A 17,549-nucleotide genomic window follows, 5' to 3' on the forward strand; every position below is an offset into this window, starting at 1 on the left:
ACTCACATATGAATATCGCAGTACGCACCCACATGGCATTCATTCATATGTTGTATTTATTTCATGTCCCATCTATGACGGCATATTCAGCATGGGTATGGGCTTCCTCTAATACCAGGTAAAAATTACGAAGGCTAGATATGATTCTATTCATTGAAACATACTTGATACATGAAGTGAAGGGAATGGAAGATCAACAAAATCTTAATGAAACTCTAAAAATCAATTAGTCATTGAATGATTGACTAACTTGATATTTCAATTAATCTCTTCTTACTTCGTATTTTTTATTTGAGACAACTCACATGAGAATATATCAACACATTGTATACTAACAATTCATTAGTGTATCATGTAATGTTTCTGTTGAAGCCAAGCAACTGGTTTTACATATCAGATACACAAAAACATTGCTGGCTTTGTACATTCAACACTTTGGATCCTATTTTGTAAAGTACAAGAAAAAATAAAGACTGTACACCAAAACTGGGCAGAACTTGAACTGATTGATCACTTGTTATAATATGAAACTTATAATCTAAATAATGGTAAAAGAAAAGGGAAAAGTATAATGACAGGTTAATCTAAGTAGTCTCCTTCTGCTGTTGATGTTCATTAGACTCAAAACATCCTTAAATCTTACTCGAATACCTTCCTGCAAACAAACTTGCTCACTCTGGTGGATACTATCAACCATGGTATGATTCCAATCTGCAGACACATAAAATGGAACATCAGAAGCCTCGTTCTAATACAAAAGATCACCGCTTCCACGAAGCAGTGAAAATATATTCTGGCTGGCTTCTCCTATTGGCGTAGTCTTAAACGATCGCAAGAGAGGAACCAACTACAAACACTTTTTTTTGGAAAGCAAAAAAATTGGTGCAGGCAGTAAAAGAGGGTGGAAGGGGTTTCAGTACCACAACACTGTCCTTCAAAGAACTTCCTGCTCTCCAAGAAAGCAACCTTCCTGCAAAAGCAAGCTCCAATAAGTCGAGAGTCAAGGAATAGAAATATCTTTCATACTATAATGAAATTCACACAACAAAGGAAAGACAAGATGGGAGAGAAGCACTACCAAATGGGTGCACGAGTTGATCAGATATTGTGGCCACGGGTATCTTCCAGAACCATAAAATCAGCACAAAATACGTAAATACCTGCACAGTAAACTCCAACAGTCTAAGCACTTTGAAAGATTGATCCCCTGAGCAGCATTTAAGAGTTAAGTAATGACCTTTGATATCATCAAGTGTTTTCCATATGCACTAACTGACAACTTCATATCCTTCTCTTTCATCTCTAGATCTGGATTGGTTGGTACAACATAAACTTATTAACTTGAATATTCAAACATGCAATACATCAACACAATTAATGAGCATTAAATGAGTCAATATACTTTTAAGACAAAATGAAAACAGAGACAAGCTAAGATGACATACAGCAATAAATAAGAACGAAATAAACAAAAGAAGAATGTGACTATAAACATATGTGCAATGGAGAGTCAAGACAGCTGCATCTAGGCCAGAAACGGTGCTTGACATCTCAGGATTATCCTTTTAAAGTTCAAACATAAGAATTAGATAGACTTGGCACAAGGCAAACAGCACCAGAATGATGAAACGGTGCTCAAACTTTCTTGCAAAACAGGTATACATCATGAAAAGATGACGAGAGCTGATAATTTGATTCAGATCGCCTACCACCAACCAACCACAGATTACAGGTGGAACCATGTCAATGAAGGCCGTCAAGATGATGAATATGTTGATTTTTATCCAATAAGAACTAGCTCGGATCAAATGATCTATGTCAAATCCCTCAAGTTCAGTGAAATTTCAAATCATTATAGTGCTTGAATTAAGACAAAAAGTAACAGTTGCTGAATTCAAAATTATGGAAATATTAGAAGCAAGCAAATAATTCAGTGGTTGAGTAATATTGACAATGCAAAGGATCCCGATAAACAAGCTTCTTATGGATGCATGTTATTAACTTATTACGTGCATTTCTCAGTCTGAAACATGTAAGATATTATGATTCACATGGCACTTTAAGGACAATCATTTTCTAAAAAAGAGAACTGGAAAATAAATTATATCCTACATCTTGCAAGTTCCTTCTCCTTTGCAGCTGCTGTTCTTCTTAGTTTTGCAGCTTGAGCAAACGTTGAAGGCCTGAAAACAATGACAGGCAAAATGAGTATCCATACCCAATAACAAGATTACACGAGAACTTTAAATGAAAGCAGCCCTACTTTTTAATGCAATTTATAAATTTCTGGAGGCTCAACTGATTGATTAACCAATTCCAAAAATGGATAAGTATTCAATGTTTGCTTCTGATTGTGTGATCCTGCCTAACCACTTTACTGTCACCATGTTCGACTGGCTTCCCAAACATATTTCAAACGCATGATATCGTAATCATATTATGTTCCTATCTTCATTTCATGCAATTCAAAGTGTTGTGAGTCCATGAAGAGAATGTGTACTTTACAAAGTAATAGTACTAATCTAATGATCATATATATTATCAATCCAAATAATATATGGCTTCTCTGGAAAATAAGTGAATTTCAATAACTTAAGAGAATTGATTGATTCCCCTACCAATTATAATAAACTTGCATTAATAAAAGAAGATGAAATCATGCATACAATCGGGCATTATTTATCAAAATCACAACCAACGCAAGCTTATAATTTTACCATAGAAATACATAAATATGCAGAATCGTACTTACTGCGACAAAGTACTGGCCTCCTTCAAAAGCTGCTTGATTTCGCGTCGCAATTTACCGTCCAAATTTTCGCCGGATCCTTTCTGTGTGACCCAAAAATAAATGTTAAGATATCAAAATCATATGTATTTTCACATCAGATAAATTCGATAAGCTCCCAAAATTGGAAAGCGAAATCAATTAACTCCATCAAAATAGGAAAAGAAGAAGAAGGAAACCTTATTTTTTTGGGAATCGATATAGTTAGACACGATGTGGAAAGCAAATACAAGGATGAAAATCACTGGCGCTGCAAACAATTTCCTCTGCTCCGTTTGAGTGTCATCCATTTCTTCGATTTCTCTGGCTCTGTGTAACTGTGTTGCCTCTTTTTTTCCTTCAATTTTGTGGGAAACAATTATACTGTTCATTGGCTTAAACGACGTCGTGGGCAAGTCAATTTGATCCTACTCTATATCAAAAACTTCAAAAATAAACTCTTGATAAAATTACATTAGTATAGATTGTTTTGTACCATAATAAATAAAATGGAAAAATCTCAAATGTCAAGCAAATAAAATCGAAAACAAAACTTAAATCATTCCCAAAATCCAATTTCATATCAAAATATAAAAAGAAAATTTGAAAATAGAGAATTAATCAACCTGGATTGTTGGCTCTAAATCTGACAGCAGTCCATCCTCCTCTCGGAACCGCCACCGTGTCCATCAACGGCGGGTCGACGAGGTTATAGTTGGTCGGATCCTTAACCGGGTCAAAGTTCCCGAACCCAGTCAAGGTCATGAACACGTACAAATTCAACGTCATCATGTGATAATGTCTACCTGTCCACAACAAATAATTTCACCTACTCACAAAGTCTCAACTACTCCCAATTCCTATGTCACAGTTAAATTGAGTTGTACTCCCTCCGTCCCATTAAATCCGAACCATTTCATTTTTGGCACGAGATTTTATATAATGTTGTTTTGTGAGTTAATAAAGAGAGAGTAAGGTAAGAGAGAAGAAAGAGTAGAGAGAGTGTTGTTTTCATTTTTAGAAATGTTTCATTTTTAACGAGACAACCCAAAAAGGGAACTGTTTCATTTCTAATAGGACATAGAGTATATTTTTTTAAGATGTTCTAACTAATTAAGTTATTTCCTTTTTTGAGATTTTTTCTTATTTATTTTTACATCAGGGCTAATTATAATTTCATTTCTTTTTATTTGTCGGGATTAGTTATGTTTACTTCAGTTCAAACAAGATATGACAATTGTTCACGGTGAAATTAACAATTATTAGTGATTAACTCATAAATGATACTACTCCCTCCGTTCCATCTCAAGTGATTGATTTCTTTTTGGCACGTGTTTGGGGAAAATGATAGTAATAAATAGTTAAAGTGGAAAGAAAGTAAAGTAACAGAGAGAATAATATAGAAGAGAGTCGTATCTACATTATTCTCATACTTACTTTATTTTCTTTTCAATTTAAATATTTATTATATCATTTTCTCCAAACACGTGCTGAAAAGCAGACAATCACTTGAGATGAGACTGTGGGAGTATTATTTTCTTTCAACATGAAACTAACACTTATCAATAATTAACTCATAAATGATAATATTATTTTCATTTATACATGATTTAAAATTTTAACAACTATTTGGAGGTAATTCGAAGTAGATTGGTGTATGAACGAAATAAGAGGTTTGTCACTCATTGGACTCATTGTATTAAGCCTATTACTAAATTTGGGCCCAATATAAAGTTATATTAGTATTTCTTAGTATAACGTTGCTATCGGACTAATTAGTTGGGCCAAGAATTTGAATTGAATTTCTTATTTGGGCAGACTAGTTTGGGGAAAAGAATTTGACTTTATAATAAATTTAGTTATTTTATGCCTCAAACAAATACTCCACAAAATTAAACATTGATAAAAAAAATAATGAACTACAAAAAGTAAGTGGTGAGAATAAATAGAGTATGGTTGAATTTGAGAGGTAAAATTCGAGATGTTTACATGTTAGTACATAAATGTAGTCGTTTTAATTGAATTTCGTGAGTCTTGGATGGTCGTAGCCTTATGGGTTAGGTGTCACTCTTTTTGTACCACTATAATTGAAAGTTTCTTTTAAACATGAGATTAAGAAAATGATATTTAAAAAGAGAATAAATAGGTTATAGAATATAGTAGAAGATAGATTAAAGTACGAGAGAGTAAATCCTTAAATGTATATTTTTTTTGGTGATAATGAAATGACTCATTTTGGTTTGGGTCAAGGATCATGAGTTACCTATATATCTCTAGTTATTTTAATCTTTATTTTAATCATTTGTATAATTTCTCAAATATTTGGAGTATGAATTTGAGATTCGTAAAATAATAAACTAAGAAATGAGTGGTGGGACCTAGAGTATATGATTGAAGGGGTGCATTAGGGTCCTAATACCCTTAAGAGTAAAATTTAAAACTAATCTTAATCCTAGGATACAGATTATGGACGGATTAGATTGAATATTGAGGATGGGTTCCGTGGTACATTATTTAGTCAATTTGGTACATCATAGGGGTATAACAGGAACAACCCAGCAACATCCAGCGTTTCAAAACGGAAATCCCACTAATTAAGCGAGATTTTTGGACACGATTGACATTCCTCTCTCTATCACTTCCCCCACTTTCATATCTCACTTCATTACGCAAACAATGAAACTCTACCCCCTTCCTCTCCCTTCCCCCAAAACGAAACCTACACGCCGCTGTCGACGGAGGAAAAACCGATGGTTTTGAAAGCCATGCTTGTGTCGAACGACGCGGAGAAGAAGATCAAGGCGGTTGGCGGCGCTGTTGTGCTCACCGCTTAATTAGGGTTCTTTAATTTTGTGTTCCGCTTCTTCTCTCATTAATTTTGTTTCTATTTTGTCAAATTTAATTCTTGATATGACAGATTGGTCATTTGCAATACGTTATAGTGTATTTCTTTGAAATTGTGAATGAACTAAATTCATTCTTTGTTTGTTTGTGTTTCATCATTGATTTGAATTTTGTTACATTATTGAATCAAATTCGTACTTGTTGTACATTATTGTTTTATATGCTTTATTTTTAAATGATTTCATTTTTTAATGTGTATTTTGGATTTGATATGGTAAATAATGTATGAAAATTGGACTTTTATGTACATGCGTAGTTCTAAATGATGTGCATGTGTAAAGATTTAATGTTTGGCGGTAGTTGAATCCATAACGTTTGAGTTTAATAATTCATGGGGCTAAGTTGTAGTACCCACTCATAAAACGAAACCATCACCAAGGATAGGGAGTTTGAATCATTCCCCTAGGGTTTAGCAATCCATGAGGGTAGAGTATAGTACCACCACATGCATTGAATTTCATTGTTTTATGTGTTTTGGATTGCATACAACAAATAATGTAATAAAAGTGACATTTAATGTACATACGTAATAGTAAGTGATGTATATGTGTATGGATTGAATGTGGACATTAATTAGTAATGCATTGATATTCAGTCTTATGTGTACATTAAGTCTTCTAATTTGAAGCATCATATTACATTGATTATTTCGATATGTACAATCCTTATTCAGCATTGAGACGTTGTGTTATTAGACATTCAATTTACATCTATACTAATAAATGTACGCTTATCTTATTAGATTCAAAGTGGACAGAGGCCGACTTCGATGATGACTTTGATGAATACATTTCCCTTTCATTTATACACCAATTTAGAGAGGAAATGGCTGCATATAGGGAGCCTAAGCGTGATGTTGCGCCAAAGCGTTTCATTGTTTGTAAATTTATGTTTACATTTTTTACTTTAATGGTATTGTATGCATTATACAATTGTACATTAATATTTACTGTATGAATAATACATTATTTGTATAAAAACGTGTACATTATTTATTAAATATATTGGTAATGTACATATAGGGAACAATAATGTAACGCAACATGACATAGTAATGTACCATTGTAATAGAATTCCTAGAAGAGGTACATACAAGTCATAACTAATGTAGTCATTCACTTATAAATAATGTACAAAAACTCATAAATAATGTAGTAATTCATTATCTAAAACAAATGATGTACATAAAATACATATATAATGTAGTCATTCACTAGTGAATAATGTACGAAAACTCATTAATAATGTAATCATTCGGTAGTAAATAATGTAGATGTCAAATCAGTTGTTAGAAACAATATGTTTGGAAAACAAATGAAGAAACATCAAAATTTCTTCTTCCCATTACACTTCTCCTTGCCTATATTCGTATCATTTTCTGGACATGATCTCGAATCATGATGGCACATCGCACCACATGTTCTACACTTTCGAAGCGGTCTGCTAGTCTCCTTTATATCATTTTCCCTCTATGAGATCATACGACTAGCATATGTACACAAAAAAACAATTATAATTGTCACCAAATAGAATCCAAAACAGTTACATTATATGATTACGTTTGTACATTATTCACTGTTAGGCATTTACATTATAAGACTATATTCGCACATTATTTCCTATATAAAATACAAAACAGATATAAGAAATTGAAATTCTATGCATGTGTTGGTAATATGCCCTAGCCATGTGGATTGCTAAACCCTAGGGGAATGATTCTAACTCTCTCCCATTGGTGATGGTTTCGTTTGTGAGTGGGTATTACAACCTAGCCTCATGAATTTCTAAACCCTAGGGGAATTATTCAAACCCCATACCCTAGGTGATGGTTTCATTTTGTGAGTGGGTACTACAACCTAGCCTCATGGATTGCTAAACCCAAAGGGTATGGATTCAACTCTAGCCAAACATTAAATCCTTACACAAGTACATTATTTAGTATGACACATGTACATTAAAGGTCAGCTTTCGTACATTATATACTGTATGAAATCCAAAACACACAAAAAACGGAATTTAATACATGTGGTGGTACTATACCCTAACACTATGGATTGCTAAACCCCTAGGGGAACGATTTAAACTCACTGCTCTTGCTGATGGTTTCGTTTGTGAGTAGATACTATAACCTAGACATCAAAGTTCGTGTTTGACTTAATGTAGTTGAATTTATTTCTTTAATGTACGAATATAGTGGTTTAATGTATGTGTCTCTTAGTGAGTAACATAGATTTTTATAAGTGTGTATAAATTTATTTTTATACGATAAGAACTGCTAAATGAAAGAATTCTTTATTGAAATCTGCATTTAAAATGTATAAAATGCCGTTAATAATCTAATTAAAGTAACTAATCTTGAAGTTAATTAAAAACAAATTACGTAATGGATTGAAGAAGGAGAGATTTAAGGGATGTGAAAATAACCGTCCCATTTGTACTCCCATATATGCCCTTTTTACTTTTTTTTAAAATAATTTTCAGCAATTCCACGTGGCAAAATATATATATGACATTAGATGCACAAAATCGTGAAGCCTATATTAGTTTTGTGTTTTAGTAATATTTAGCATTAGGATATGAATATATATTAGTTTTGTGTTTTAGTAATATTTAGCATTAGGATATGAATATATCCCTATGATTGAATAATAGTCTAGATTTATAGTTTGTGGTTAGGGTTTGAAATAGAGTTATTAGATAAGCTAATGTGTTAGGTGCTACTATTTGATTAATTATTCTCTCAATAGTGATGTTAGCAAAGTTAACTTCAACCTTTTCAAGAGTAATAAAATTTAAATGTTTGGCATAATCAGGCGATAGTATGATATAACGTTAGCACTTACCCACCAACAACTAGATTAGGGAAAATAACACATTAATTATAGCCTTAATCTTGTCTTAAACAGTCAAGCTCCAATAGTTTCTGAGATTAACGCCTGTATGCGATTTAAATTAAATTTAATCAAATGAGTCCATTGAATGAAACAAAGCCAGTAAGAGCGCCAAATGTCGTATTAGGAGATTTTTAATAATTTTCTAACTAATTAAATAATTTGCTGCTGATTTTATGAACAGTTCTTTGTATTGCATCTTTCCATGCGACAACCAAATCTAAATCAAATTAAGAGAAGCCTGAGAAAATAGAGCATCATAATTCAAATATACAAGGTGTAAGTAAATCTACATATATGATATATCTAATTTAATAATGCTGAATATCCAATTGAATCGCATCGAATTAAATTTAAGTTGTTGGTTCGACTCGAACAGAGAGAGTAATTCAATTAGATATGAGAGTGCATTGACGGCCTGTTGTCAAAATAGTATGTGACTTATTCCGTTAAATCAATTCAAAGTTTCATGCTATGTTTTACTAAGAGCACTCACAACGTCTCCAAAAAAAGAGTATCATAGGACTACAAGAGTATGACTTTACTAAGAGCACCCACAACGCACGCTCTTGAAAAAAGAGTATCGTAAGACTATATAGGAGTATGATTTTATTAAGACCACTCACAACGTCCCTAGTAAAAGGGCCACGCCACAAACGGAGACTAGAGGTATCAACCATGCATGCCTTTTTCAAGCATTTTTTTAATTTTTGTATTTTATTTTTTCTTTTTCCATTTTTACCTTTTGATTTCCTTTTTCTTGTTAGCTCATTTATTTCATAGAAAATTTATTTATAATAAAAACATTTATAATAATTGATAGAGAGAAGAGTTTATTTGTTTATATGCATAAATTTTAGTGAACATTTTATTATACTAGAATTTTTGAAATTCTAATTGTTTGTTTTAATTTATAAAAAATCGTACTTTTAATAAATAAGAGTATATGATATTAGTAAGTTTCTTGATCTAGTCTGACTTAGAGCATCCACAACCGTGCTCTTGCCAGCGGCACGGTTGTGGGCCCGGGCGGTACTATTCATGCCTGCTCTCTGGCAAGAGCACAACACCCACAACTGTGCTCTTCCGCAAGGACGAGCACAATTAATATAAAATTCAATTACACAACAACATTTTCATAATACTAAAATTCATTAAAAAAACCACAATAAAAATTACAAATTACAAATAAAATAAAAAGACATAATTAAAATCCTAAAAATTAAAAATTACATAATTAAAATACTAAAAATTAAAAATTACATAATTAAACTCCTAAAAATTAAAAATTACATAATTATTGGCTAATATAACCCGAGGAAGACTACGCATCCGGCGGCACCAACCCCAATTGTTTTTGGAGACCCAATATCATGGACTCGTGCGTTTGAAGTTGCGTGGGGGTCATAGTTGACCTATCGGCCATATTGAGTTGGGCCAAAAGGGCCCACAACGAGTTTTTCGGGGGTGGAGGTGGAACATAGGGTGCGGGTTCGGGAGCAGGGGCAGATGGAGTCGCGGCGCGACGTCGTTCGGCCGCCGCCTTCTTCCTACCTTGCGGTCGGCGTCGGGAACCGCTTGGTCCGGCATCGGGGCTACCCAAGTTAGCTCCGGCGAGTTGGCTAGCCACTTCTTCCGAGCCGGAGTCGGATAGTGCTACCGACCGTGAGCGTTTGGAGGAGCCGCTAGAGGAGGATGTTATGCCTCCCTTATACTTCGGGTGCGTCCGCGTCTCCTGCCAAACGTTAAGATATTTGAACGACTTACCGTTCATGGATTGGTAGGTGCTCAGCGAAGCGGTGATGATGTCGACCTCGCTTTGGCCGCTCCCGGCATTCCGGGACTCCTGGATGAAATAGCCGTTGAACTTGCCAATTTCTTCGTTGGCTCGGCCGATGCAGTTGCGCACCATACTCTCGTTGCGCTCGATCGTTCCCGGCGGCCGGTGTGCATTGTACCGGCTAGAGACGCGCCACCAAAAGTGATCGCCGGATTGGTTCGTTCCAACCACCGCATCTTCGGAGATTTCCAAGTACGCCTTGAACAATCTTTCCATCTCCGCCGGTGAGTACGGTGTGCGGACACCGGCGCGAGATGGAGGATTCGGCATTTGGGAAGGGGCGCGAGGCCTAGGCTCCGGTGTCCACCCGTAGCGCCCATCGGAGGCACCTTGATCGTCGATTGGGTATGGCCGGTAGCCACTCGGAACGCCCAAATCTTGGGTGAGAGGAGGGGCCGAATATTCCGTTTCCGGACTAGGAAACGGTTGCGAACCGAACCATTCGGGGTTCCAACCGTGAGAGCCGCTTGGGTTGTCGTCGTTACCGGACATAGTGGTGTTGTAGGGTGTGAGAGGAAGATGAAAATGGATATGAGAGATTGAAGATGAGAATGGAGATGAGAGAATGATGATGAGAATTGTGTAGTGAAAGTGTGAATTTTTGGGAGTGAAATTGGGGGTATTTATAGATGAAAGTGTGTATTTTTGGGGTAAAAAAAATAAAAAAAAAATTAAAAAGTGGGGAAAAACGGTTATAAACGGATATAATTTTTTGGGGAAGTGAAAATTTTTTTTTTATTTTTTATCGGTTTTTTTAATAAAAAACCGATTTTTTTAAAAAAAAATAAAAAATTGTTTGAAACCAACGGCTATGCCGTTGGCGAATGGGAGAGTGACACGTGTGCGTCCGCTGGCACGGACGTGCTCGATACATCGAGCAGCGCCGTGCCAGCGGCGCGGTTGCAGCGGCGGCGGTTCTTCGCCTTGCCGCTGGCACGGACGGCGGTGGCGCCAACCGCCACCGCTGCGGATGCTCTTAGATCCATCCAACCCCGAAACTCAAACTGAAAAAAGGATGACCGAAAACTTTTTGATGATGAAATCAATTATTTATAAATTCATTTGACAAACTTATAGTATATCAAAATTTTGAAAATATCATATTATAAATTGAAAACCACAACAGTATATATTACGTAATCAAGTCATTAATTTATATGCAAGAATTCCTAGAATAGAAATAAAACAATATCATGCCACCTCCCAAAGGGAATGTTCGAAGGATATATCGTACCAATTTATTTTTTATGTTAGTGGATTGACATTATTGTTCAACAAAAGTAATTAGAATATTATTATGTTAAATTTTTGAATAAAATAAACATAGAGTGACAAGGACAATTAGAGAACCTTTTTGGAATTGCGTCATCAAATTTTTATATAAACAAAAATCAGCAACTAGGAGAATTCAAACAAATACCTGCATTTGTTTTTTGAGCAACTTTCCCTTATTAAACATATTACTATAGTCAAATAGTTTAGTTTATGTTTTTAAATGAATCTAATCTCAACTTGAAAGTACATCATGCTGGTTTAATTTATGAAAATAAATTTAATTTTATGATGAACTGCACCTAGCTATATTATTCACATGAGACATGGCCCTCTTCATTTGGATAGGTGAATGTTAATAAAAATTAATGATTGTTTGCTACAAAAGTAAATATTGACTTTCATTTACTTGATTATGAGATAGTATTATCAACTATGCGTTTCCCCTAAAAAAAGTAAAAAACTTTTTTTTCTTTTTATAAGAATTAGACCCGCCATGATTAATTTATACTGATTATTGAAACTTTTTTTTATATTTCCAGTTACATATCTTTACAAAAGCGAAAAAATATCAACGAATAATAGTACTAGTATTTTTTTTATCAAAGATCGCAAATATTTAAAAATGAAGATAACAAACAATAACAATAAAACCTTTTCCCCTTTGATCAAATTTGGAGTAGTAGTTCTTTAATTGGAACATCAATAGATGCAAGAAAACATTAATTCATTTTCCCAAAAATTAGTGAAATGGAAGATTCTTAAGTTACTAAGTATTTCTTAGCGTAACCAATCTCTTAATTCATGTAGTACAATATATAAATGGCCTTTGACTAAATTCGAAATGTAAACTTGAGAGATGTCACATTTTTTCATTTCACAACATATAATAATCAGAATTATTTAATTTGAGATACAACCTAATTGGTGTCTTTGCCGACGAACGTGCTAGATGATTGCTTCATTCTCAGTAGACATGCTGGCCGTCTGATTTCTTTATTTGCTTAATTTTGTGTTGCTTCCACCACCGCTTTTGACGGCGTCCTAGCTTGCCTCACATTTTACCTCATCTTTATTTTTCTTAACAAATTTAATCATTTTAAGTTTTAACTAATCAATAATTAAGTCATCAAAATTTATCACTTTACACTTGTTCAGTACAAACCCGTCCCACATCAGGAGTCTGGGGGAAATTGGAAGGTGTATATAATTCCTATCCAACCCCTATCAGTATGAGGTCTTTTGGGAGTGACCCAAAAATAAATTCGTGCGGGTTTGACCCAAAACGGACAATATCAAACTGCTTTTGCAGTCGACAATCCGAACAACACTTTTGTCTCAACGGATTTAGGGGACGGCCATGCCGATCGCCGGGAGGGCATAATTTTCCTTAGAGTTGGCCAGAAATATCTGTCGATCTCGGGGGAAGAAAAAATATTTGATGATAAAGACGTTAGACGACATTCTTTTGAGATAATTTTTTCATATTTATACAAATATAGTATTTTCTTAAATACGATTGTAATTTCCAACTCGATAAAATCACGTCTTGATAATTGTGGAGTACGGTATTTTTACATAAAAAACATGAACTGTGGAGAAAAAATTCTAGTTTTGTAATGTTGCAGGCTATCAGTTGTGATAGGTTGATGGTGTTTGGAAAAAAATAATTTTAGGGATTTGACTTTTAATTTCACTTGTATCATGTCATTATGATGTGAAGTCCAATTTATTAATTTAGTTTGGAGATAGTTATAAGTAGTCAATGTAAACGGTCATATACTCTAGAATCGTTTATTTATAAATTTTGGGTTAACAAACAGCGGCGGATGCAGGTGGGGTCGCGCGGGGGCGGCCGATCCCACCGCCGTCTCCGGAGAACCGCCGGAAGACTCCTCCCAACAGCCCCCGACCCCACAGCATCCGGAACTCCGCCCCATGATTCATCCTCAGACCTCAAGCAACGCAACTTTTCCGATGACCTCCATTGTTATTTCCTTTTCCCTTCTTCTTTTTATGTAATGGGCTTAGGTTTGAGCTTTTTATTAATTAAAAAATACAATCAATACTTTTCTTTTTAACAATTTTATCTTTATATAAGAGTTTAAACTTTATTTATAAATAAGAATTCTCGGTTTCTAGTTTAGTTGATCATCTTTTAATCATGTTTTATTACTTTTTATTTTATTTTTTAGTAGTTTATTGATTATCTTTTAATCATGTATTAGTTTTTACTTTTATTTTAAACTAGTAGTAACTAATAAATTTGTTATCTAGTTTGAATAAATATAATAATTACTTTTAATCATTGATTTTAATTACTTTTCATTTAGATTAATGGATACATTTCTTTTATAAAGATTTTACACTTTCGTCTGTTCTTCTTGTACTAATGTTGAACACGACTAAAAGATACATATTCATAACTATTTCCAATGAAATTAGTTTAAGTTAGCTTCAAAATATGAATACTCATAGAAGTCAATTATCGTGCTTAATATAAAATAGGGATATTTCATTTGTAATGTATTTTTATTACTATTTTATATATTTAAATATTATTATATTAATTTTCTCGTCCGACTCTACCATTTTTAATTCCTGGATCCGCCATTGTTAACAAATATCAGATTAAATATGGTATTAATGTTACAAGGTGCAGTGCAAGCTATTATCAACTTATAAATAATTAAAAGTATAGAGACGAAAAATTTACCGCGCGCCAAAGGTTTTTTTTTTATGTAAAGTAAAAATGTCTTAAACTACCTAAGGTAGCTAGTGAATAAGTAGTTATTCAAGTCACCATAACTATTGTACAAAATACTTAAATATAATTGTAGAAATTAAGATGCTAAAATTGATAGAAAGTAACATATGCATAGAATGAGACAAAGGACCACTTTTTATGATAGTAACACCTTTGACTGCTCTTTGAAAAATAAAATTTTAATTTGATTTAACAAGCTTGCAAACCATTTATTTTTCATATTTTTGTTTGCATAATGATCCTCACTATTTTTCTTGAACTTTCTCATTGGTTGGCGTCAGGTTGATTCCTTTTAATTTGGGGCCCTAGATGTGATTGCATGCTTTCTTGAAATTAAAAGTATTTAAGGTTAAATTGTAACTATCAAGCAATTGCGCATATTTGACTTCATCTGTGTCCCATAAACACATTTGACGCATAAACAATTGCAAAAATTGCAATATTAAAAATCTATCCTATTTCTGATGTGATCATTTTATTTATTTTTTGGGTATTACCCAATTAAAATGTGATTAGGCATCAGAGTGAGTGGAAATATTGAAAGTGACTCCAGCGTGTATTTTTATTTGTTTTGGAAAATTAAATTAATAATCAATTTAGCGTTATGCAAAATATAAACTCATAATAATTGAAATACGTTCAAACAGAAAAAAGTTGAATTTCTAGCTTTGCACACGAAGCCATGCATGTATGTAAATCGTTTCCCCAAAGTGAATATAGTGGATGAATAATCAAATTGAACTAAACTGAAATAAGAAATATGGTTTGCTTTTTTTGGATTTAATCTTATGTTTTCTAAAAGCTTGAATTTCAGTTCGGTTTGGTTTGATTTTCGTATAGTTATTTTCAAAAAACCTAATATATAATTTTATACTAATATTTTATTTCAACATTATATATATGTGTGTTAATCGAGTATTTCTAACTCAAATTATATACATTTATTTAAAAAATTGATTTCTAATTTTTGGGATTTTGAGAATTTTTTGAATTTGCACAAATTTTGAATATTTTGTTTGGCTTCAAATTTTACTAAAAAAAATCAGGTTTTCAAACATTTTGATTCGGTTTGGATATCTTTTCTTTAATCACTTTGAGAGTGTCTTTAATACTTATAAAGTGATAAATAATACTATAGCATTCTTATAGAAGTAATAGAAACACTATTCCTAATTCCATATCTCCTCAAAGGGTTAAGAGCAATGATATTGTCAGTGTGATTTTCCTGCTTTCGTGTTCATTCTGCAATAATTCATAATTGTCCGAATTTATTGCTTTGGCTCACTTAAATAGCCTTACACCTTCATGTAGTTCAATACTTTTAATACAATAACAATGTATTCTTACAATAATTGTTTATATATATTGAAATATATTCTCTAATTTATAGTATCAATTTTCATTGTGTGTCTCCACCCAAGGGGACTATACTCGGTCTAGTGGAAGGTTCGTATTACCACTCGGTCGAGTGGTGGGGCTAATGGCTCCGCACATGCCCAAATCTGGCCTTCTGTTCCCTATAGGCCAACAATCAACTGTCAGAAATACGACCACCAACAATATAGCTAGACGAACAACACCCAATTCTTTCAAGATTGGATCTAGGGTTTCATAATCACCCATATAGCCTCCAAAACATCTCCACATCATGCACAAAAATTAAACCATAAACACTAGTACTCCCTATAAGTGAGACGTTTCTTTTCGGCGTTGTTTTCTCTCACTTACTTTGCTTTCTCTCCACTTTAACTATTTATTATCATCTTCGCAAAACAACGCCTTAGTAGGACAGAAGGAGTAGTATTTACTTAATTAACATCAACATGTAAATTAAAAAAACCAAAAATATTTCAACATCGTATAGTATCTCACAAAATACATCATACGTATGTTCACACACATACAACTAAATCAACATGTGTGGTGAAGACGTGGCACACTTTACTAAAAAATGACACCATCACAAACTCAAAAATAAAAATTCAACTTTAGACTAGTCAAAACATTAATTTAATTTCGATAATATTTCACACTTTACTGAAACTAGTGTTAACCACGCGCTATGTGCGGCTTTAAATAAATTAATCCTGTTAATCTGACATTGTGAATAAATTTAATAAAATAAATAACAACAATATCACATTTAAATAATAAAAAATGTACTGTATATACTAAACATATGTTGAATAATTATAATATAAAATTAAATAAGCTTGAAATTAAATCAACATGAAAATAACTGTTAATTACTACAACACTTATATAGATCACTAAAAAAAGAAAAATATTATTCTTAACAACATGCACTCTTTAATACTACTACTAAAATCCTATCAATATAAATTGATATAAAATATTTAATATACAATTAAAAATTTTAGGATGACAATGATATCGCCATAAAAATATAATGAAAATTTTTAAAACCTCTCAACTTTTACCATACATCGTGGAAATGAAAATGCATTTATCCAGCTAATAATAACAATTAAAATGAATTAAGTCATTATTTAGTGAAATTAGCTGGTTTAAAAATATAGCCATTGATTTCAATGGAATAGATTAATAACAAAATTTGTAACTGACACTAACAATCTCTCAATCTTCAACTCAGCAGTTTTACATCTTAATGAAACAATTGAAATGGCAACAATTTCCCCCATTGTTCTTCAAGTAACTTACCAATCTCATAATCTACTTTACAGAAATTTTGGGTAATAAATGAGCCCTAAAAAATCTATACCATACGCATAATATGGATGCAATGAAATAGCGTATTTTTGTATTTTTTTTATACAATTCACAGGATATTTTTACAATTTAGAAAGATGTAATTTATATATCTCCTATTTCTATTACATCTGTAAACCCTAATCTTGAGAAGAGTTGAGCGCTCTCTATTTTCTTTCACACTCCTTCTTTGGAGCCTTTTCGTTGATTTTTGCTCTGCGCCTCTATTTACCAGCACCTCCGGTCCGCTCTTCGACTCTCACCATCTCGCACGATCTCAGACTATATCCTCTGTCTCCCTTTACTACTTCAGTAAAACTATCATCAACGGACGCTAGACATTTAGGACGATGTGTAGTGTACTCAAATGTCGATAGC

The 17,549-nt window shown here is 33.2% G+C and overlaps 1 protein-coding gene across 1 annotated transcript; it reads right to left on the reverse strand.

Moving 5' to 3' along the window:
- Positions 1 to 329: 329 nt before the first annotated feature.
- On the reverse strand, positions 330 to 3,556 carry LOC121780133 (protein GET1-like). Its single transcript, XM_042177656.1, has 8 exons — positions 3,394 to 3,556; positions 2,968 to 3,125; positions 2,753 to 2,832; positions 2,113 to 2,183; positions 1,238 to 1,308; positions 1,079 to 1,160; positions 921 to 970; positions 330 to 711 (listed from the first exon to the last, which is right to left on the reverse strand). The coding sequence occupies exons 1-8, from the start codon at positions 3,554 to 3,556 to the stop codon at positions 640 to 642; spliced, it is 747 nt and encodes a 248-aa protein (XP_042033590.1). The 3' UTR covers positions 330 to 639.
- Positions 3,557 to 17,549: the final 13,993 nt, after the last annotated feature.

Source organism: Salvia splendens, chromosome 19 (genome assembly GCF_004379255.2).
Source record: "Salvia splendens isolate huo1 chromosome 19, SspV2, whole genome shotgun sequence".
Classification (NCBI taxonomy): domain Eukaryota; kingdom Viridiplantae; phylum Streptophyta; class Magnoliopsida; order Lamiales; family Lamiaceae; genus Salvia; species Salvia splendens.